General features: G+C 50.3%; 1 protein-coding gene across 1 annotated transcript in view; it reads left to right on the top strand.

Annotated features, from left to right (window-relative positions):
* The first annotated feature begins 1,690 nt into the window (after positions 1-1,690).
* DCLK3 (doublecortin like kinase 3) overlaps positions 1,691-22,853 on the top strand; it is a 42,531-nt gene continuing 21,368 nt past the window's right edge. Inside the window, exons 1-3 of the mRNA XM_029049585.1 lie at positions 1,691-1,720; positions 1,820-1,896; positions 12,281-12,378. Of these exons, the coding sequence (XP_028905418.1) occupies positions 1,691-1,720; positions 1,820-1,896; positions 12,281-12,378 (205 nt within the window). The remainder of the gene's footprint in view (positions 1,721-1,819; positions 1,897-12,280; positions 12,379-22,853) is intronic.

Raw genomic sequence — 22,853 nt, 5'->3', positions numbered from 1 at the left:
CTCTGGATTTTTCACCTTAAGTATAGCTAATTTTTCTAGCTCGTGTATAATCATATGCAGAGAGCCTGGGGTAAGCTTCCTTTGAGAAATGCTAATCAACTATCATAGTAACCAGGATGTTTTAAAATTCCTGGATAATCCTGCGGTAGAACAGTAAAGACTTGGAAGAGTTTCTGAATTATTCTTTTGTGACCATATTGCAGTTGGAAAAATAATGAGTAATTAATATTTTTTTTCCAATGGGTTTGTTTCCGCTGGTTCGATGTTTCCGGGGTAATTGCGATACGCCTTTCCTGCCTTCTTTATACAGTCCCGGGTGTCAGATTTCTGGGGTATGAAGCCCAGATGGCTACTTTGACAGACTTTAAAAATAAACAGACGGATTTTAAAACAGGCTGCCTTAGCCAGAGTCAGCTGCAGACTGTTTTAAATAAATCACTTAAATCGTATGTTCGCCCAGCCGACTCAATTATCTGTGCTCGCAGAGGGATGAGAGTGGAGAAATGAAATCGAAGGATGATCCCAAACCTCGTTTTAGCCTTTGGTTTCCATCTTCATCTCCGACCAGACCTCTGATGGGAGCTGAATGAGTTTCCCTGACTCTCCCTGCCCTCCTATCCTCCAGTAGAGATGCTAATAAAGAGTGATTTTATCTGTGGACAGTGGCCATGGCGAAAGGGGAGGAGAGGGATAGCGGTAATTCTCTGACTGGGTAATTAATCTCTGAATAAATGAGATGTGCTTGTCCTGTTTGCTTTGGGGAGGTCACCCTGAGTAGCCTAATGGATAGAACACGAGCCTGGGAATCAGAGGACTAATCCCGTCTCTGCCGACTGCTGGGTGACCTTGGGAAAGTCACTTCACTTCTCCGTGCCTGTTTCCTCAACTGTAAAATGGGGATTAAATCTTACCCCGTCCTACTTAGACCGTGAGCCCCATGTGGGACAGGGACTGTGTCCGACCCGATAAATCCGTATCCACCCCAGCTCTTGGAATAGCGCTCGGCACGTCATATTTAACGAATATTAAGAAACCGAGAAACCTCACCTGGATCCTGGAAATTACTCACTTCTTTCTACTCTTTTCCAAAGGGAAAAAAATCACTAAACTCCCAAACATTGCAGGGAGGATAACGGGAAAGGAGGAGGGGAGCACGGGAAGGGACAAGGACCCACCCCTGCCACGTGTCTGCTGCGTGACCTCGGGAAAATCGCTTCATTTCTCTGGGCTTCGGTGACCTCATCTGGGAAACGGGAATTGAGACCGGGAGCCCGACGTGGGACGGGGACCGTGTCCAACCTGATTTGCTCGCATCCACCGCAGCGCTTAGTACGTGCTCGGCCCATAGTAAGCGCTCAACAGATGCACCAATTTTTATTATTATTCCCTTAGCCATGGGGAAGAACGTTCTCCATTATCGGCCCAGGAGGGCTAGGCTAGGTTGAAGGTCCTCCGAGGGTAGGGGAGGTAGAGGTCCTGGGGGAGGAGGAGGAAGATGTCCCATTTCAAGGAAGTCATCAGCTTGTGGGACTGCACCTTCATTAATGGATTTCTTTTCCGCATCGCCACTCAGATGATTAGAATAACACTAAAGGACTATTTAGGTCCTATCTATCGCTTTTTCTGAAGCAAATCCTCCTCACTTGGTGGACTACTGTTCGCCTGTGCCTAATTAAAACTGTTTAGGATCATGAACCACCGGAGTCTGAACGAGCAGAACGTGGGAGACTTTCAGCTTTGGGGGATTTAATACTGCAGGGCAGAGTGGGGAAAGAATAAAGAGAATTTTTTTCTGAGCTCCCGGCAAACAACTCTCCAGAAAAAGGGGTGGCTGGGGGGGGGGGCCCTAGATGATTTCCACACCTGTAGGAGTGAAAACCTGAAAGTAATTGGATGGTAACAGCAATTTAAGGGGTGAAAATTTGGGGTATGCCTTGGTGTGCTCGCCTCAGTTCCCCCATCTGTAAAATGGGATTAATACTGAGAGCCCTATGTGGGATGTAGACTGTGTGCAAACTGGATTAGTTTATAGATAAGCAGCATGGCATAGTGGGTAGAGCCCGGGCCTGGGAGTCAGAAAGTTATGGGTTCTAATCTCAGCTCCGCCACTTGTCTGCCGGGTGACCCTGGGCGAGTCACTTCACTTCTCTGGGCCTCGGCTGCCTCTTCTCTAAAATGGGGATTGAGACCGTGAGCCCCACGTGGGACAGGGACTGTGTCCAACCCAATTTGCTTATATGCACCTCAGCTCTTAATACAATGCCTGCCACACGGTAAGCGCACTAATATTCATTCATTGATCCATTCATTCAGTAGTATTTATTGAGCGCTTACTATGTGCAGAGCACTGTACTAAGAGCTTGGAAGGTACAATTAGGCAACAGATAGAGACAGTCCCTGCCCATTGACGGGTTTACAGTCTAATCGGGACTGTAGAGTAATACCTCACTCTATCCGTGTGCCTAGCACATAGTAATAATAATAATAATGTTGGCATTTGTTAAGCGTTTACTATATGCTAAGCACTGTTCTAAGCGCTGGGGTAGACACAAGGGAATCAGGTTGTCCCCATTTGACAGATGAGGTAACTGAGGCTCAGAGAAGTGAAGTGACTTGCCCACGGTCACCCAGCTGACAAGTGGCAGAGCCGGGATTCGAACCCATGATCTCTGACTCCAAAGCCCGTGCTCTTTCCACTGAGCCACGCTGCTTCTCTCAGCGCTTGACAAATAGCATTAAGGAAAAAAAAAAGGCAGCATCACGCCCTGACCTCAGAAATGAAAAACAAACAAAAAAATGAGGGTGTTACAACACTGGAGCCAAATTAGAGCATTCCAGCTCTTTTTCAGGGGGCTTCAGGGTCTTTGTGGCTTCATCTCCTGAGCCTCAAATGCCTCACCTCTCTGTGCCTGGCTCCAGACCCGAGAGTTCATTGTGTAGTCATTATTGATTCCCCACAGATAGAGTGAGGTTCCTCACTCGTTCCTTCTTGTCCATTAGGGCCAGGAAGACCTCGTCCTCGCTGTCTTCCCGTTTCCCCCGCACCCATAAGCACGCAGCCGGGTCGATAACGGAGTCCGAAATCGGGGCTCGACTTATGAGGATGCCAGCCGCTCTGGTTTAGCTGGGGTGGTAACACTGACCCTCACCAGGTGCTGGTGGCGTGCCGTCATGCCAAGCATTTCCGACTGTGTATGTGCGTCTCTGAGAGCGTCTGTGTGTGCGTGTGTCAGAGAGCGTGTCTTCTTGTGTGTGTGTGTCTTTGGAAGGTTTGTGGGTCTTTTTATGAGACTATTTTTCCTTGGGGATGAACCCCTGAAGGATGGAATACCTGGAGGAGAATGAGGATAGACCCACTAGCCACGCAATAATAATAATAATAATAATGATGATGGTATTTGTTGAGCGCTTTCTATGTGCCAAGCGCCATTCTAAGCGCGGGATAGCTATGAGGTAATCAGGTTGTAATAATGATAATGTTGGTATTTGTTAAGCGCTTACTTAGGTGCCGAGCACTGTTCTAAGCGCTGGGGTAGACATAGGGGAATCAGGTTGTCCCACGTGGGGCTCACGGTCTTACTCCCCATTTTACAGATGAGGTAACTGAGGCCCAGAGAAGTTAAGTGGCTTGCCCTAGGTCATACAGCTGACAAGTGGCGGAGCTGGGATTAGAACCCAGAACCTTCTGATTCCCAAGCCCAGGTAACTAACAGTTTATACTACAGGTTTCTTGCACCACTAAAAAAACCCCAAAACTGCCGTGATAGTGAAGAATTTAAGTTGGTCCAACTATCCTCCTTCTAGCTTCATCTATCCTCCGTCTGTCATCTAGACCGTAAATTCACCCTCTAGACTGTAACCTCACTGTGGGCAGGGAATATGTGCCTGTTATATTGTACGCTTCTAAGCATTTAGTACAGTGCGCTGCACAAAGTAAGCGCTCAGTAAATGTGATGGATTGACTGATTGATGTAACTAGCGGAAGGTTTCCTTCATGGGCTACTTCAATTTTACCACTTTCAGGGAGGAGGGGAGGTAAAATGCTGATGGATAGTGGAGACGAGGCATTTCTCCAAGCGATCAATCAATCATCGGTACTTATTGAGCGCTTACTAAGTGGAGAGTGCTGTCCTTAGCACTTGGGGGAGTGTAAGTAGCACATTTAGTAAATATCAAGCAGGCAAAGCATCCAGAATGTTCATCTCCCTTTTTTTTGTTGTTGTTTTTTCAGAGAAGCAGCACGACGTAGTAGATAGAGCACGGCCCTGGAAGTCAGGAGGCGGTGGGTTCTAATCCCAGGTCTGCCACTTGTCTGCTGTGTGATCTTGGGCAAGTCGCTTCACTTCTCTGTGCCTCAGTTACCTCTTCTGTCAAATGGGGATCGTGATAGCGAGCCCCACGCGGGACAGGGATCGTGTCCAACCGGATTTGCTTGTATGCACCCCAGTGTTTAGTACAGCGCCTGGCACATAGTGAGCGCTTATCAGATACTATTATTATTATTATGTCCCAAGAGGAGGTCCCCTCCCCGCCCCATCTCACTCTGCCTCTCAGTCTCCGGTCTGCCCTCTTCTTTGTCTGTGGATTCAGGGCCGGTCCCGTTTTAGAAGGCGGGTGTGAAGGAACAGAGAAACCAACATTCCGGAATCCATAAGGTTTGACTAGGGGGTCCGATGAACTAAATTCATTTATAGATGTGTCTGCCCACATGATACTTCTTAGCTGTCTCCCATTACCCAGGGGAAAGCCTCCTTCGGCTTAGCTCAAGCCCCCACTCCGAGTCCTGAGCCCCTTTCGGGTGTGAGGGATCCCTCTGGCTTCCGCACAGCGGCGTGGCTCAGCGGACGGCGCACGGGCCTGGGAGTCAGAAGGACCTGGGTTCCAGTCGCCGCTCTGCCACTCCTCCGCCGCGTGACCTTGGGTAAGTCACTTCTCTGCGACTCAGTTCCCTCATCTGTAAAATGGGGATTACGACTGTGAGCCCCGCGTGGGACATGGTTGATGTCCAACCTGACTAGCTTATATTTACCTCGGTGCTTAGTACAGTGTCTGGCACCCAGGAAGGGCTTAACAAATCCCCCTCAAAAAGGAGAAAGCCTTACTTTGTTCAGACTGAACACCCAGGGGTTGGTAGGCAAATGAGGGAGAGATGACGAGGTAGAGACACAGAGAAAGAGAGAGAGTATAAGAGAGAGAAAAAGAAAAAAAAGTGTGTGTATGTTTTTGAGAGCCAGGCCCACCATGCAATCTCACTGAAGAATCAGTTAATTGGCAAATTGAGAAGAAAAAAACCCCTTGTAATCCCACCCGTTTCATATTCAAGGTTACCTAAAGGTGCTTCTCCTGTGGTTACCTATGTAGACTGCCCGTGCGAGTCTAGGAGACGATAGAAGATCAGTTGTATTAGCGGTGAGTAGGGAGGATTTAGGTTGTAGAAAATTTGGGGTGGCAGGGGTCGTTTAGGTGTGTATAAAGTAGCGGGGGGGGGCATTCTTTCTCCTTGAGGGCGCTTCCTAGGTCTGTCTTATTTAGATAATAACTAAACTAAAACGAATTTCACGTGAATGCCCGTGTCCCCAGTCTAGTCTGTAAACCCGTTATGGGTGAGGGACGTGTTGGCTAGTTCTGCTGTACTGACCTCTCCCAAACTCTCAGTACAGTGCTCTGCACCTAGTCAGCGCTCCAGAAATACCGCCGGTCGCTCGGTTGATAGGTGACAACTTGCTTGGGTTGAGACCTTCGGCTTCACGCTCTGAACAAAGTCTGCCTCATCGCCAGCGGGCCGCTGTTACGTGGCCGTCCCCTGATCGTCCCGTTTAGGACACGCCACCCTAATAATTGTGTGACGAGTACAGCTGGAGTGGAGAACTGGAGGAGCGTGGGGAGGCTCACCTCCTCCAAGAGGCCTTCCCAGATTAAGCCCCCCCTTTTCCTCAGCTCCCCCCTCCCTTCCGCATCACCTCGACCTGTTCCCTTTGGCTCGCCCCCGTAGCGCTCATTTATACGGGTATAGATCTCTAACTCTAATCTGATGCCTGTTGACTTGTTTTGATGTGAATATATCTATAATTCTATGTATATCGATACCTGTTTTGGAGTATCTATATCTATAATTCTATTTATATTGACGCCTGTTTGTGTTTTGGAGTGTCTGTATCTATAATTCTATTTTTACTGATGCCCGGTTTACTTGTTTTGACGTGAATAAATCTATACTTCTATGAGAATTTTACTGCAAGAAAAGCAGCGTGGCTCAGTGGAAAGAACCCGGGCTTGGGAGTCAGAGGTCACGGGTTTGAATCCCGGTTCTGCCACCTGTCGGCTGCGTGACCGTGGGCAAGTCACTTCACTTCTCTGGGCCTCAGTTCCCTCATCTGTAAAAGGGGGATGAAGACTGTGAGCCTCACGTGGGACAACCTGATGACCCTGAATCTACCCCAGCGCTTAGAACAGTGCTCTGTACGTAGTAAGTGCTTAACAAATAGCAATATTATTATTATTATATTGATACCTGTTTTGGAGTGTCTATATCTATAATTCTATTTATATTGATGCCTGTTTACGTGTTTTGGAGTGTCTATATCTATAATTCTATTTGTCTTGATGCCTGTTTAAGTGTTGTGATGTCTGTCTCCCCCCCTTTAGACGGTGAGCCCGGTGGCAGATCAAGAGTTTGCGGGGGAGCAAAATGCTGGCGCGGCGAAAGGGGGAGGGAAGGGTTTGGGAGAGAGTGTGGGGATTCTGGGTTTCTGCAGGTTACTGACCGCAGGGTGATAGTTTTATCCTGGAGGGAGACACACACAGAGAGAGAGAGAGAGAGAGAGAAGGAGAAAGAAAGGGAAAGAAAGAGAGAGAAGAAAAAGGAGGAAAAAAAGAAGGGAACAAAGAGGAGAGAAGACAGAAGGGAGCAAAGAGGAGAGAAAAGAAGAAGGGAGCAGAAGAGAGAAAGAAGAAAGGAGAAAAGAGGAGAGAGAAGAAAGAAGGGAGAAAAAAAGAGAGAAGAAAGAAGGGAGAAAAGAGGAGAGAGAAGTAAGAAGGGAGAAAAGAGAGAAAGAAAGGAGCAAAGAGGAGACAGAAGAAAGAAGGGAGCAGAAAAGAGAGAGAAGGGAGCAGAAAAGAGAGAGAAGAAAGAAGGGAGAGAGAAGAAAAGAGAAGAAAGGGAGCGAAGAGGAGAGAGAAGATAGAAGCGAGGAAAGAGGAGAAAGAAGAAAAAGGAGCAGAAGAGAGAGAGAGAAGAAGGGAGAAAAGAGGAAAGAGAAAGAAGGGAGCAAAGAGGAGACAGAAGAAAGAAGGGAGCAGAAAAGAGGGAAGAAAAGGGAGCGGAAAAGAGAAGAAAGAAGGGAGCGAAGAGGAGAGAGAAGATAGAAGGAAGCAGAAGAGAGAGAAGGAAGGAGGGAGTAAAGAGGAGAGAGAAAGAAGGGAGAAGAAAGAAGGGAACAAACAGGAGAAAGAAGAAAAGGGAGCAGAAAAGAGAGAGAAGGAAGGGAGCAAAGAAGGGAGAAAAAGGGAGAAAGGAGAGAGAAGAACGAAGGGAGAAAAGAGGAGAGAGAAGAAAAGAGAAGAAGGGAGCGAAGAGGAGAGAGAAGATAGAAGCGAGCCCAGAGGAGAAAGAAGAAAAGGAAGTAGAAGAGAGAGAGAGAGAGAGGACAAAGAAGGGAGAAAAGAGGAGAGAGAAAGAAGGGAGCAGAAAAGAAAGAAAGGAGCAAAGAGGAGAGAGACGATAGAAGGAAGCAGAAGAGAGAGAAGAAAGGAGGGAGGAAAGAGGAGAGAGAAGGAAGGAAGAAGAGGGAGAAGAAAGAAGGGAGCAAGCAGGAGAAAGAAGAAAAGGCAGCAGAAGAGAGAGAGAAGGAAGGGAGAAAGAGAGAAGAAAGAAGGGAGCAGAAAAGAGAGAGAAGAAAGAAGGGAGAAAAGAGGAGAGAGAAAGAAGGGAGCAAAGAAAGGAGATGAAAGAAGGGACCAAAGAGAGAGAAGAAAGAAGGGAGCAGAAAAGAGAAAGAAGGGAGCGAAGAGGAGAGAGAAGAAAAGGGAGCAGAAAAAGAGAAGAAAGAAGGGAGAGAAAGGAGAGGGAAGAAAGAAGGGAGCAGAAAAGAGAGAGAAGAAAGAAGGTGGGAAAGAGGAGGGCAGAAAAGAGGGAAGAAAGGGGAGCGGAAAGAAGGGAGAGAAAGGAGAGAGAAGAAAGAAGGGGGCAGGAAAGAGAGAGAAGAAAGATGGTGGAAAAGAGGAGAGAGAAAGAAGGGAGCAAAGAGAAGACAGAAAAAAGAAGGGGGCAGAAAAGAGAGAGGAGAAAGAAGCGAGAAAAGAGGAGAGAGAAAAGAGAGAAAGGAGAAGAGAAAAAAGAGGAAAGAAAAGGAAAAAAAAGGAGAGAAGAGAGAGAAGAAGGGCCGGGAGGGAGAGTGTGGGCGGGGCGGAGAAGGGGAGGAGGAGGAGGAGGAGCGTGAGGGCGGGGGGCTCGGGCCCGGGGCTCCCCGTCCCTCCCCCCCGGGGGCGGAGCGGAGCCTGGAGCGGACGGTGCAGAGCCGAGCGACCCACCGTCGGGCTCGGTCGGGCCGCGGAGCGGGAGCAGCAGCGGGAGCGGGAGCAGCAGCAGCAGCGGGAGCGGGAGCCGGAGGATGCCCGCCGCGCCCCCGTCCCCCCCGCCGCCGCCGCCGCCCCGGCACCCGCCCCCGCCCCCGCCCGACGGACACAACCGACCCCCCCGGAGCCCCCGACAACCCCCGGCACCCGCACCGGGTAAGGACCGCCCCGCACCCGCCACGGACGCACGGAGCGAGGGAGCGAGGGAGGCGGGGGCGCGGGAGGGGGAGGGGGGGAACCCTGTCCCGACGGGCGCCGGTCGCGACATCCCGGGACCCTGTAGGGCGGCGGGGCAGCCGTCCGGCGAGACCACGCCCCTCCCCACCAGGCCCGCCCGTTGGGGCCCGCCCCCGCCGAGGCCACGCCCCCTCCGAGCCCCCGCCCCCGCCCGTTGGCTCCCGCCCCTCCGAGGCCACGCCCCCACGGCCCAGGCCACGCCTCCTCCCAACCCCCCTCCGAGGCCACGCCCCCTCCGGGACCACGACCCTCCCATTGGCTCCCGCTCCTCCAAGGCCACGCCCCTCCGAGGCCCCGGCCCCGCTCATTGGCTCCCGCCCCTCCCCCGAGGCCACGCCCCCGCTCTCCAGAACCACCCATTGGCTCCCGCCCCTCCGAGGCCGCGCCCCCACGGTCCCAGCCACGCCCTCCGAGACCCCGCCCCCGCCCAGTCATTCATTCATGCGTCTCGATTGAGCGCTCAGTACAGTGCAGAGCACTGTACTGAGCGCTTGGAATGGACGGTTGGGCAACAGAGAGGGAGAACTCCTGCCCAATGACGGACTCACAGTCTAAGAGGGTTGTCAGCCGTGTGACCGTGAGCGAGTCACTTCACTTCTCTGGGCCTCAGTGACCTCTTCTGTAAAATGGGGATGAAGACCGTGAGCCCCACGTGGGACAACCCGATGACCCTGTAAATCTACCCCGGCGCTTAGGAGAGTGCTCGGCGCATAATAAGCGCTTAACAAATGCCAACATGATTATTAATCCGTGGCTCAGCGGAAAGGGCACGGGCTTAGGAGTCAGCGGTCATGGGTTCTAATTCCGCCTCTGCCACCCGTCAGCTGTGTGACTCCGGGCAAGTCGCTTCACTTCTCGGTGCCTCAGTGACCTCATCTGGAAAATGGGGATGAAGACCGGGAGCCCCACGTGGGACAACCCCGACGACCCTGTAAATCTACCCAGGCGCTCTCGGCACATAGTAAGCGCTTAACGGATACCAACGTTCTTATTATTCCCCATTTTACAGCCGAGGTAACAGGCCCAGAGAAGCTGTGACTTGCCCAAAGCCACACAGCCGACAAGCGGCAGAGCCGGGATCAGAACCCCTATCCTTTGGCTCCCAAGCCCGGGCCGCAGCCACTAAACCATGCTGCTGTCTGCCCCACCCTTGCAGGACACCCTCCCACCCACCCCCGCCCCACGGGTCCCGGCCTGGACCCCCATCGTCTCAGCCGCTCTTGTCCCAAGAACTTATTTGGAGACTGGAGAGAGAGCCAGAGACCTGGGCTCGTGCCTAAATTGGGCCGGAGAATAATACTGTTGGTATTTGTTAAGCGCTTACTATGTGCAGAGCGCTGTTCTAAGCGCTGGGGGAGATACAGGGTCATCAGTTTGTCCCACGTGAGGCTCACAGGCTTCATCCCCGTTTTACAGATGAGGGAACTGAGGCACAGAGAAGTGACTTGCCCACAGTCACACAGCTGACAAGTGGCGGAGCCGGGATTCGAACCCGTGAGAGAATCCTCTTCTCCGTTTGCCCAACTATTTGGCCGGAGAATCCTCTTCTCCTTTTGCCCGAAGTGGGGTGGGGGTTAGTTGGGGGTGAGGGCCGGGGAGGGTCTCGGGGCCAGGAAATCCGCTTTTCGGAGAGCGATCCGTCCATCGGTGGGCATCCCGCCTACACTTTCGGTCATCCGACAGGCCGGAGGGAGCCCGGCTTCGCGGGGGATGCTGAATCCACGTCACTTTGTCACGCCTTTTCCTCCCGGAAACTGTCATTTGAGGGGTCGATTCCTCGGGATGTTGTCTTCAAGGTGTCTGGAGGGCTGGCGGTTGGCGGGCGAGAGTGGCAGAGGGAATTACCCGCCCCGGCCAATAATAATAACAATAATAAAGGTGGTATTTTTAAGCGCTTACTATGTGCAAAGCACTGTTTTAATCGCTGGGGGATACAAGGTGATCAGGTTGTCCCACGTGGGGCTCACAGTTTCAATCCCCGTTTTCCAGATGAGGTCACTGAGGCCCAGAGAAGTGAAGTGACTTGCCCGAAGTCACACGGCTGGCAAGCGGCAGAGCTGGGATTGGAACCCACGACCTCTGACTCCCGGCACCGGGCACTTCCCCGGTTTGTAATTCCCTTTCGGATTCCCAGGCCGGCGCTCCCGTCGGGGCTGCCTCTTTCCTGAAGGCCGTACCGAGATCGAACCCGGAGTACGCGAAGGCTTTCCCTGATCTATTTAAAAAGAAGCTTCTGGTTGAATGATCTGGAGGCTCATTCACTGTAAATTTGGAGCTGTTGCTGAGAGACGTGAAGCTGAGGTTTGAATAGTACCTTGAGATGATCACTTTAATCCATTCGGCTTCTATAGCCACGGTGAACCCGTTCTTCCTGCCGGGTTCCAATTCTGGGAATGTCGTAGTCAGGTTTAATAATAACAACGTTGGTGTTTGTCAAGCGCTTACTATGGGCAGGGCACTGTTCTAAGCGCCGGGGGAGATACAGGGTCATCGGGTCGTCCCACGTGAGGCTCGCGGTCTTCATCCCCGTTTTCCAGATGAGGTCGCTGAGGCCCAGAGAAGTGAAGCGACTCGCCCACGGTCACGCGGCTGACACGTTGGCGGAGCCGGGATTCGAACCCATGATCTCCGACTCCCAAGTCCGGGCTCTTTCCGCCGAGCCACTGCTTCCCAATTTAGTGCCTAGAGAAGGTTGGAGGGGAGAAAGCCGGAAACTTCACCTCATTGCAACAAATGCCGTAGAAATAGAGACATTTTCATTGTCCATTCCAATCGCTTAGTACAGTGCCCTGCACATAGTAAGCGCTCGATAAATACTACTGAATGAATGCATTTAAAGATTAATGCTTGGGTCCCTCTGGGTTATAACCCAGGAGGCCTGGAGGGAAAGTGGGGGGAAAAAAAAACCCCACAGGGTAATAACAACAACGGACAAGCTTAACGTTCATTTCGTTTTGATTTACAGACACTCCGAGCCGGGGATCTAGGCAGCCTCGACGTTCTCCTCACTTAACCGTGGGGTGTAACGTAGAACACCTCGATGGCTGCTATGGTGCTAATTTATCGGGGCGCCGGGGTGGGGAGAAGATAAAAGATAGAGAAGCAGCGCGGCTCCGTGGAAAGAGCCCGGGCTTGGGAGTCAGAGGTCATGGGTTCGAGTCCCGGCTCCGCCACCTGTCGGCTGGGTGACCGTGGGCGAGTCGCTTCACTTCTCTGGGCCTCAGTGACCTCATCTGTCAAATGGGGACAAACCGGGAGCCTCACGTGGGACGACCTGATGACCCCGTATCTCCCCCGGCGCTTAGAACGGTGCTCGGCACGTAGGAAGCGCTTAACGAATAGCGACGCTATAAAAGCGCTGGCGGGTTTGGAGAGGAGGGTTAGATCGGGACAGTCACCCCATTTGGAGACTAAGGGGGTGTGCTGGAGACAGTTGCTATCGGCTTCCCACGTGTTTCTGGGACTCTAGGTCCCAGAAACCTTGGAGCCGGCCTCCCTCCCACTTCCTGCTCTCGCATTTAGCAACTGGGGAGCGGAAAAAGGAACGGCGAAAGGCATGGCTACAAGGTAGGCAGAATTCCTCTTCCGGAGGGTGCTATTTCTGGGAGGGAATAGTGAAAACCAGGTAGATCGCGGTGCTCACTCTGAGGCTCATAAATCATTTCTGCGTGGTTGCTATGGCAGAGCGAAGCACTGACATCGAAAGGGTTTGCTTGATCTGCAGCTTTTGAGAGAGGGTGAGTCTCCAGGCAGAGTGAGGGGAGAATAAACCCATTTTCTGAAGAGTTTGCAGCAGTAGCGTCTGCCAACTCTGTTGTACTTTTCTAAGGGCTTAGTACAGTGCTCGGCACACTCATGTGCAATGAATACCATTGATTGATTGATTGATGAGTGTGATTAGCCAGTCTGGCTGAGACTCCAAACTGACATCCCTCAACATTAGGGCTTGCGGTCTGAATTATCGGGATCGTTGCTTCCCTCTGGACAGCGCTCTGCACATAGGAAGCGCTCAATAAATACTATTAATAATAATGTTGGTATTTGTTCAGCGCTTACTATGGGCAGAGCACCGTTCTAAGCGCTGGGGGAGATACAGGGTCATCAGGTTGTCCCACGTGAGGCTCACGGTCTTCAGCCCCATTTGACAGATGAGGTCACTGAGGCCCAGAGAAGTGAAGTGACTCGCCCACGGTCACGCGGCTGACAAGCGGCAGAGCCGGGAGTCGAACCCATGACGTCTGACTCCGAAGCCCAGGTTCTTTCCACTGAGCCAAGCTGCTTCCTGTGAATGAGTGACTCTCAGCTGGTGGGCAGGAAGTGTATCTACCAACTCTGTATTGCACTCTCCCAGGCGCTTAGTACAGTGCTGTGCACACAGAAAGCGCTTAATAAATACCACTGCTGGATTCTCTTCATTCATTCAATAGTATTTATTGAGCGCTTACTTCTTCTATGTCACCGCGCGGCTGAAGACACAGCCAAGGGGTGAAGTGTTCCAAGCTTGGAGGTTTTGTAAAGCTTTGTTTACCGTAAGATTTGGACAAAATTATGGTACTTGCTTTTTAAAACAAAAATTACTTTCTTTTTTTTTTTTTAAAGTACTGACTATGTTCCGGGCACTGTAATAATAATAATAATAATAATGTTGGAATTTGTTAAGCGCTTACTATGTGCCGAGCACCGTTCTGAGCGCTGGGGCAGATACAGGGTAATCGGGTTGTCCCACGCGGGGCTCACGGTCTTCATCCCCATTTTACAGATGAGGGAACTGAGGCACAGAGAAGTTAAGTGACTTGCCCAAAGTCACACAGCTGACAAGTGGCGGAGACGGGATTAGAACCCATGACCTCTGACTCCTAAGCCCGGGCTCTTTCCACGGAGCCACGCTGCTTCTCTACGCCGCTTCTCACAGTCTCGCAGTCGCAATGGGGCTCACAGTCTTCATCCCCGTTTTACAGATGAGGGCACTGAGCCTGAGAGAAGTGAAGCGACTTGCCCACGGTCACCCAGCGGGCAAATGGCGGAGCTGGGATCCCAACCCAGGTCCTTCTGACCCGCGGGCCCGGGCTCTAGCCGCTAAGCCGTGCTGCTTCTCAGCGTTCGGAGGAACCCTAAAAATCATTTACGGGGTCTCCGGGGAGCCGGCCATTACGAGACTCAGAGCTTTAGCCCTTCTTGCCAGGAAGGCAGGGAAAAACCCACCCCTGCCCATCAGTGGGATAGAGGATGGGAGACCCAAGGAGCAGAATTAGCAGGTGCTGGTTCGGGGAATTCATAACAGCAGTAATGATAATTAGAATAATAATACCTTGAACGTGGAGAGGGCTTTCATTTTTCCAAAGCGCTTTCCCATGTGCTCTCTCGTAATAATAATGATTATAATAATAATACCTTGAATTTACAGTGTGCTTTTGTTTTCCAAGGCGCTTTCATAGCAATTATTTCATTTTATGCTCAACACATCCCCGTGAAGTAGGGCGAGCCAGGTGTGATTATCGCCCTTTGGTAGACGAAGAACTGGAGGCCCAGAGAGGTTGTGACTTGCTCAAGATCACAGAGCAAGCCAGCCCGTCGCTCCTTCAGTGGCGGGCGTGAGTGTTTACTCTTTGCCAAGCACTGGGCTGAGCGCTGGGGTAGATACAAGGTCATCAGATCAGACACAGTCCCCGTCCCGCCTGGGGCTCACCGTCTAAGGGGGAGCGAGAACAGATGTCGAACGAGGAAACAGAGGCACAGAGAAGTTGGGACTTGCCCACGGTCACACAGCCGCCGGCACGCGGGCTGTTCTCCGTGCAGTAGAGATTCGATGCTGGATGTTATTATCCCCCTCTAGACTGTAAGCTCGTGGTGGGCAGGTAATGTGTCTATTGAGCATTTATCGAGTGCCCTGCCGTACTCCTATCTCGACCGACCGCGTGACCAACTTACCCTCTTGATATCGCATCAGATTGTGTCTAGGCTAGTGTGGCTTGCTCTTCCCCTGGAACGAGAATTCGCTTCCGATCTACCAGTAAACTCTTCCCATTCGATAGACTTCGAATACGTTTGAGACAGTTATTCAGTAACTGCTCTGTTTCAGTGCTTTTGCAGAGCCCTGCGGAAGATTATTAATCAGCCAGCGGTACTTGTTGAGCATTTCCTATCTACAGGGTACTATACTGAGTGCAATACAACAGAGTTAGCCGACGTGTTCCCTACCTACGGTGAGCTTACGGTCCAGGTAGGGAGATAGTCACTGATATAAATAATTTATAATATATAATTTAAAGATACGTACAGAAGTGCAGTGAGGGTGGGATGAATATCATTCATTCAGTAGTATTTATTGAGCGCTTACTATGTGCAGAGCACTGTACTAAGCGCTTGGAATATACAATTTAGCAACAGATCGAGACAATCCCTGCCCAATGGCGGGCTCACAGTCTAAACGGGGGAGACGGACAGCAGAGCAAAACAGAACACAACAGAAACACGACAACATCACGGAGATAAATGGAATTGAGGAGATGTGCACCTCATTAACAAAATAAATAAGGTAATAATATATACAAGGAGCACAGTGCTGAGGGGAGGGGAAGGGGGAAGAGCAGAGGGTTGGGGGGAGCAGAGGGAAAGGGGGGCTCAGTCTGGGAAGGCCTCCTGGAGGAGCTCTAAGATCACAGAGCCACGTGCATAAGCGATGCAAGAAGGGAGAGGGAGCCGGGGAAAAGAAGGCTTAATCAGGAGGGCCTCTCGGAGGAGACGTGACCTTAATGAGGCTTCGAAGGTGGGGAGAGTGGTGGGCTGGTGTATATGGAGGGGGAGGTGGTTCCGAGCTAGGGGAAGGCCATGGAAAAGGGGTTAGAAATGAGGAGAAGATTGGGGTCCAGCGAGTAAACTGGCTCTAGAGGAGCAAAGTGTGCGGGTAGGGCGGCTGTAGAATCGGTAGTAAGATTATAAATCACTTGGGAGATTCAGCACACACTAAGGACTGATGATAACCTTACAGTTCATTCATTCAATAGTATTTATTGAGCGCTTCCTATGTGCGGAGCACTGTACTAAGCGCTTGAAATGTACAAATCGGCAACAGATAGAGACGGTCCTTGCCCATTGATGGGCTTGCAGTCTAATCCTTGTATCTACGCCAGTGCTCAGAACGGTGCCTGGCACCTAGTAAGCACCTAGCAAATACCCTCATTATCATCATTATTATTAGTAATAAACCTGAAGAAAACTGAGTTTATGCCTTAGGCTAAACGTTGGAAACCTTGTAGGCCGTCACTGGATTCTGCTGCCTGGATAGTACCTCATTGGAACTTCAGCCTGAAGAATTTGCCATTTTGGAAAAAATCAAATGCAATTTACAAATTTCGCGTTGCCTTTAAACAGTTGGAAATGTTTCAGTAGCATTTGGCTTATAGTCTTTAGCTGGAGGATGTCATTATGCCTTTAACAGTAATTAACTAGAATCAGTTAATAATTCATCTAATAATAGTTATATTTTCTCTGCTCTCACAGAGCATTTTTTTTTTCTTGAGTGTTCATGCTGTTCTTTTCCTTTGACCTGGCAGGGTTTAGATGCCACAGCTCTATAAGCAGGCATTATGAGCTCTAAAAAAATCTACAAAAGAATGCAAAGATGCTGTGCTACTAATATCCCTTAAAGTACAGTCTACTAATTTGAAAGTAAATATAAGCCTCAAGTAATCATTTGTATTTCCCTTGGAATGGAATCTGGAAGCAAAAAATTCTTTTCTCATTCTAATGATTTAGAAAATGCTTCCTCAAACTTCACTCAGTAATTCAGCCATTCATGAACGGAAGATTCAACTCCTCTGCTATTAGTGTGAATTAAAACCTACTAATATTATTTTCATTTAGGCTATATATTAGGAGCCGAACAATGTGTTTTTGCCAATTTTAGAAATCTTAGGAGTGTGTGTGGATGGTATAGTTCTGGCAAGTGATAGGTTTTTAAAAATAGTCAAAGGAGTAGAAAAAAAGTTGTGATCTTGAACCTGGAATAGCTTTTATGTAACACCTTTCTGCTGGTTTTAAGTAATCCAGCCCAAGGATTTAACCGCCTTACATTTGCGGTTGCTGTACGATAAGCTGACGCAGAGGTACTGTAGAAAGGAAGGTAGCAGAAAAGTTGTAAGGATACAAACAAGTGCCTCTGATGTTAATATAAACTATATGTTGATCAGTCATATTTACCGAGCACTTACTGTGTGCAGAGCGCTTGGGAGACCCCGATTTAACCCAGTCGTTAGGCAGGTTCCCTGCCCATATCAAATTTAGAGTTGCTGAGAGGGAGTCACTGATCGAAATAAATAAGTAAATAAATGTTGCTCTACACACACACATAGGTAACTGTCCTTTGACTTCCGCGCCGAAGAGATTTTTAGCAGTACGTGTGTGTGAGCGACATGTTCCGACACGGTCCCTTCCACAGTCCGTGCATTCCGAAGATTGCGCTTCTGCTTCCCGGTTTTATTTCCCATCCAGAATGGCTGGGGCCTTGGTCCCAGAAGACAATAACGATACACATCGGGTTGGGATGCGGCACACCAGAGCAGAGGCTTTGGGCGAATTGGGGGGCCAAGAATTGGTCTGGAAAATAACATCGAATAGCGTCAGAGGAACCTGGGTTCTAATCCCGGCTCTGCCACCTACCTGCTCTGTGACCTTGGGTGAGTCATTTCGCTTCTCTGGGCCTCAGTTACCTCAGCGGTCAGTGGTATTTATTGAGTGCATACTGTGTGCAGAGCACTGTATTAAGCATTTTGGAAGAGTACAGTCTAACCGAGTCAGTAGACACGTACCCTGCCCACCTCGAGCTGACAGACCCAGCTGTAAAATGGGGGTCAAGACTGTGAGCCCCTGTGGGACATGGTCTGGGTCCAACCCGATTAGTTCGTATCTACCCCAGTGCTTAGTACAGTGCCTGATACATAGTAAATGCTTAACAGATGTCATTAAAACAATCAGACATGGGTGTGCGAATAACCCATGCCTCATCAGTCTCAATCCCCATTTTATGGATGAGGGAACTGAGGCCCAGAGAAGTGACGTGACTTGCCCAAGGTGACAGAGCAGACAAGTGGTGGAGCCGGGATTAGAACCCACGACTTTCTGACTCCCAGGCCCCTGCTCTATCCATTATGCCCTGCTGCTTAGTACAGTGGTGGTGCTTAGCACATGGTACGTGCTTAATAATACCACTGATTGATAGATTATACATTGTATCGGAACATAAGTGCCATTAGTGGGTCAGACCAGTGATCTGTTCAACCCAGGATTCTGCTTCTGGCAGCGACAACGAGATGGCGGGAAAAACTATGCAGTAATTGCTTTTGGCGTTCAGAATAATAATTGGTAATTGTTAAGGGTTTACTATGTGCCAAGCACTGTACTAAGTCCTGGGGTAGATACAAGATCATCAGGGCCCACATGGGGCTCACAGTCTAAGTAGGGGGGAGAACGGGTATTGAATCCCCATTTTGCATTATGGGGGAACTGGAGCACAGAAAAGTTAAGTGACTTGTCTAAGGTCGCACGACAGACATGCGGTGGAGTTGGAATTAGAACCCAGGTCCTCTGACTCCCAGGCCCGGAGTTTAGCATCTGAATTGTACTTTCCCAAGCACTTAATACAGTGCTCTGCACACGGCAAATGATCAGTGTTCTTTATTGAACAATTACTCTGTGTAGAGCACTGTACTAAGTGCTTGGGAGAGTAAAAATACAGTGTAATTAGCACTCAATAAATGCCATCGATTCATTAAGTTCCTTGTAGGTAGGAAACTTGTCTCCAGCCTCCGTTGAACCGCGCTCTCCCAAGCACTTAGTAGAGTGCTCTGTACTCATTAAGCAGCCAATAAATGGGTTCATTAAACTAACTGTGGGCAGGGAACATGGCTACTAGCTCTGTTGTATCGTAAAAAAAAAAAATGTTGGTATTTGTTAAGCGCTTACTACGTGCGGAGCACTGGGGTAGTTACAGGGGAATGAGGTTGTCCCACGTGAGGCTCACAGTCTTCATCCCCATTTTACAGATGAGGGAACCGAGGCACAGAGAAGTGAAGTCACTTGCCCACAGTCACACGGCTGACAAGGGGCAGAGTTGGGATTCGAACCCATGACCGCTGACTCCCAAGCCCGGGCTCTTTCCACTGAGTCATGCTGAGGTGGGAAGGGGCGAGGTGATGCAGCACTTTAAAGACAAGGGTGAGGAGTTTTTGTTTGATACGGAAGCGGAAGGGCAACCAGTGGAGATTCTTGAGGAGGTGGGGGTGACATGACCGGAACATTTCTGTAGAAAGCTGAACCGGGCAGCGGAGTGAAGTATGGACCGGAGTGGGGAGAGGCAGGAGGCTGGGAGGTCAACGGGGAGGCCGATGCAGTCGTCCAAGTGGGTTAGGATGAGTGATTTTATTAATATGTTAGCAGTTTGGAGAGGAAAGGGAGGATTTTAGCGATGTTGTGAAGGTGAGACCGACAGCACTCGGTGACGGCTTGGATGTGTGCGGTGAATGAGAGAGCGGAGTCAAGGATACCACCGAGGGCGAGGGCCTGTGAGACTGGGAGGACGGTGGTGCCGTCTACGGTGACGGGAGAGTCCCGGAGAGGTCGGGGTTTGGGTGGGACGATAAGGAGCTCAGTCTCGGACATGTTGAGTTTGAGGTGAAGGGAGGACATCCAAGTAGAGATGTCTCGAAGGCAGGAGGAGATGGGAGCCTGGAGAGAGAACAGGGGAGGAGAAGTAGATTTGGGTGTCATCCGCGGAGAGGTCGTAGTTGAAACCGTGAGTTCTCCGAGGGAATGAGTGTAGACGGAGAATAGAAGGGGACCCAGAACCGAATCTCGAGGGACCCCCACAGTTAGGGGGTGGGAGGCGGAGGAGGAGCCCGCGAAGGAGATGGAGAACGAGTGGCCAGAGAGATAAGAGGAGAGCCAGAAGAGGACAGAGTCAGTTAAGCCGAGGATGGATGAGGTATCCGGCGGGGGGGGGAGGAGGAGTCGTCCACAGTGTCAAAGGCAACTGACAGGTCGAAGAGGATTAGGACGGAGAAGGAGCACTTGTATCTGTGAAGAAGGAGATAGCCTGACTTGATAGCAAGAAGACGATAGCCTGACGTGTCAGCATCCACTTTCAGGTTGGGGGCCAAGGGGCCGTTCTGCTCTTGCGGGAGAAAAACTTCACGGACTCTGCGCTGGGTTGGAGCGGGTGTGTCAGAGACAAGTTTATTTACTACTCGCGTTTCTTCTAGTGCTAGTAGGGAATGGTGTTGACGGCCGGAGTTTCCCCGGCTAATCGAGGCCAGCTCAACTCTGAGTAATCCGGCGCTCCTTTATATACAGTCAGTACAGCATCTAATTTAATCAGAGAGTTCAGGACAGGATAAATCCCTCAGGATAGGCAGCAGGAACTTCATGGAAAGGGGTTTTCCCATCCGTCCCCTGCTCTGTTCTCTCGGTGACTGGAGAAGCAGTGTTGCCTGGTGGAAAGAGAACGGGCCTGGGAGTCGGGTGGTTGTGGGTTCTAATCCCGGCTCCGCCACTCGTGCGCTGCGTGACCTTGGGGGAGTCACTTCATTTCTCTGGGCCTCAGTTGCCTCATCTGTAAAATAGAGGTTAAGACGTTGAGCCTCAGGTGGGACAAGGACTGTGTCCGACTTGGTTGTATCCACCCCAGTGCTTCGTACAGTGCTTCACAGAGTACTTCACAAAGGAAGCAGCGTGGCTCAGTGGAAAGAGCCTGGGCTTCGGAGTCAGAGGTCATGAGTCCGACTCCCGGCTCTGCCACTTGTCAGCTGTGTGACTGTGGGCGAGGCACTTAACCTCTCTGTGCCTCAGTTACCTCAACTGTAAAATGGGGATTAACTGTGAGCCTCACGTGGGACGACCTGAATACCCTGTATCTCCCCCAGCTCTGCACATAGCGCTTAACAAATCCCAACATTATTATTATTATTACCATCATCATCATTAAAGCCCACTGATGGTTAAATCCCAGGTGTCCTGATTAGATCAAGGCTGTAACTTCATCTTGATTTCAGCTACTCCTTTCAGAGACCCCTGTCAAGATCCCACCTGGAGAATTTACGGTACTCTTCCAGTCTCAGCTATGGGAGTGAGAGTCAAGCGGGGACATACCCATTCCAATCCTAGCTCGGACAGGGGCTAGCTAGTGGAAGGCGATCTGCTACAAGTCAGAGCTCATCTGTGCTGGGCGGGAGTGGCATGGGAGAGAGTCGAGGGCAGAGACTCGAGTTTCCTGCACGGAAGAAGGCAGTGGTAAACCACTTCTGGATTTTGACCAAGAAACCACCAGAAGGATTGGGATGTTCTGGGAGACAAGTGTCCGTGGAGTCGCGATGGATCAGAATAATAATGTTGGTATTTAAGTGCTTACTGCGTGCAGAGCACTGTTCGGAGCGCTGGGGGAGATACAGGATCATCAGGTTGTCCCACATGAGGCTCACAGTTTCTTACAGATGAGGGAATTGAGGTGCAGAGAAGTGAAGTGACTTGCCCACAGTCACACAGCTGACAAGGGGCAGAGCCGGGATTCGAACCCCTGACCTCTGACTCCCAAGCCCGTGCTCTTTCCACTGAGCCACGCCGCTTCCCTAGCATAAGACAAGACTCCTTTCGGGAGACCGGAGAATGAAGGGAAGATGTGCTGTGAAGGGCTTGCCTTGGTAATCAAACACACCCAGAGGCGATCAACCTGGCCTGGAGGGAAGGGGGAAAATCCAAGATCTTAACCGTTGTGCTGCCTAACTCTCCTAGGCAACTCCAGGGCTCAGGGCTGAAGTGTTTTTTTGTGGTTCGGCAATATCTTTTGCCATTCTCTCCCTTTCTGGAAATGGAAATTAAGCACTTATTATGAGCCAGGCATTCATTCATTCAGTAGTACTTATCGAGCGCTTACTATGTGCAGAGCACTGTACTGAGCGCTTGGAATGAACAAGTCGGCAACAGATAGAGACGGTCCCTGCCGTTTGACGGGCTTACGGTCTGATCCGGGGAGACGGACGGACGAGAACAATGGCACTGTTCTAAGTGTTGGGTTACATACAAGGGAATCGGGTTGGACAAAGGTCCTGTCTCACATAGGACTCTTGATTCTATTTATTGCCATCGTTCTCGTCTGTCCGTCTCCCCCGATTAGACCGTAAGCCCGTCAAGGGGCAGGGACCGTCTCTATCTGTTACCGATTTGTACATTCCAAGCGCTTAGTACAGTGCTCTGCACATAGTAAGCGCTCGATAAATGCTATTGAATGAATGAATGAATGAATGAATGACTCACAGTCTTAATCCCCTTTTTCCAGATGAGGGAACTGAGGCACAGATAAGTTAAGTGACTGACCCCAAGTAGCAGCAGACAAGTAGCAGAGCCAGGATTAGAACCCAGTTCCTCTGACTCTCAGGTCTGAGCTTGAACCACTAGGCCAAGCTGTGACTCTCCAGGGCTGGAGAGTCACTCACGTCCTCATCTAATTAAGCAAATGATGAGAGAGATAAAGCCCTCTTTTACATGTTTAGCACCAGTACTCAAAAGAACTGAGCTCCAAATGATCTCTCCTAAAGGAAGGGTCTTTCCCTTATTTCCCTTGAGAGGTTTTGAATCTATTCTGTCAGTCTGCAGGTTGGAGCTTTGTTTTCAGCACTGGGTTTGCTTTCAAATGGCGCTTGTTAAGCGCTTATGTGTGCCAAGGCACTGTACTAAACGTTGGGTTGGATACAAGATAATTAGGTCGGTGTAGTCCCAACCCCACGTGGGGCTCACAGTCCAAGTAGGAGGTCAGAGGGGGAGAAGGAGAAGCAGCGTGGCCTAGCGAATAGAGCATGGGCACCTCCAGTCCCTCTAGACTGTATGCATATTGTGGGCAGGGAATGTGTCTGTTTATTGTTATATGGTCCTCGCCTAAGCGCTTAATGCAGTGCTCTGCACACAATAAGAGCTCAATAAACACGATGGAATGAATTAAAGTGGGATTTCAAAACTGGCAAGGCGAGAAATGGTGTAATGACTAGAGGTGGTGGGAT

This window comes from Ornithorhynchus anatinus, chromosome 21 (genome assembly GCF_004115215.2).
Source record: "Ornithorhynchus anatinus isolate Pmale09 chromosome 21, mOrnAna1.pri.v4, whole genome shotgun sequence".
Lineage (NCBI taxonomy): Eukaryota > Metazoa > Chordata > Mammalia > Monotremata > Ornithorhynchidae > Ornithorhynchus > Ornithorhynchus anatinus.
This window is presented reverse-complemented; position numbering and strand designations above follow the sequence as displayed.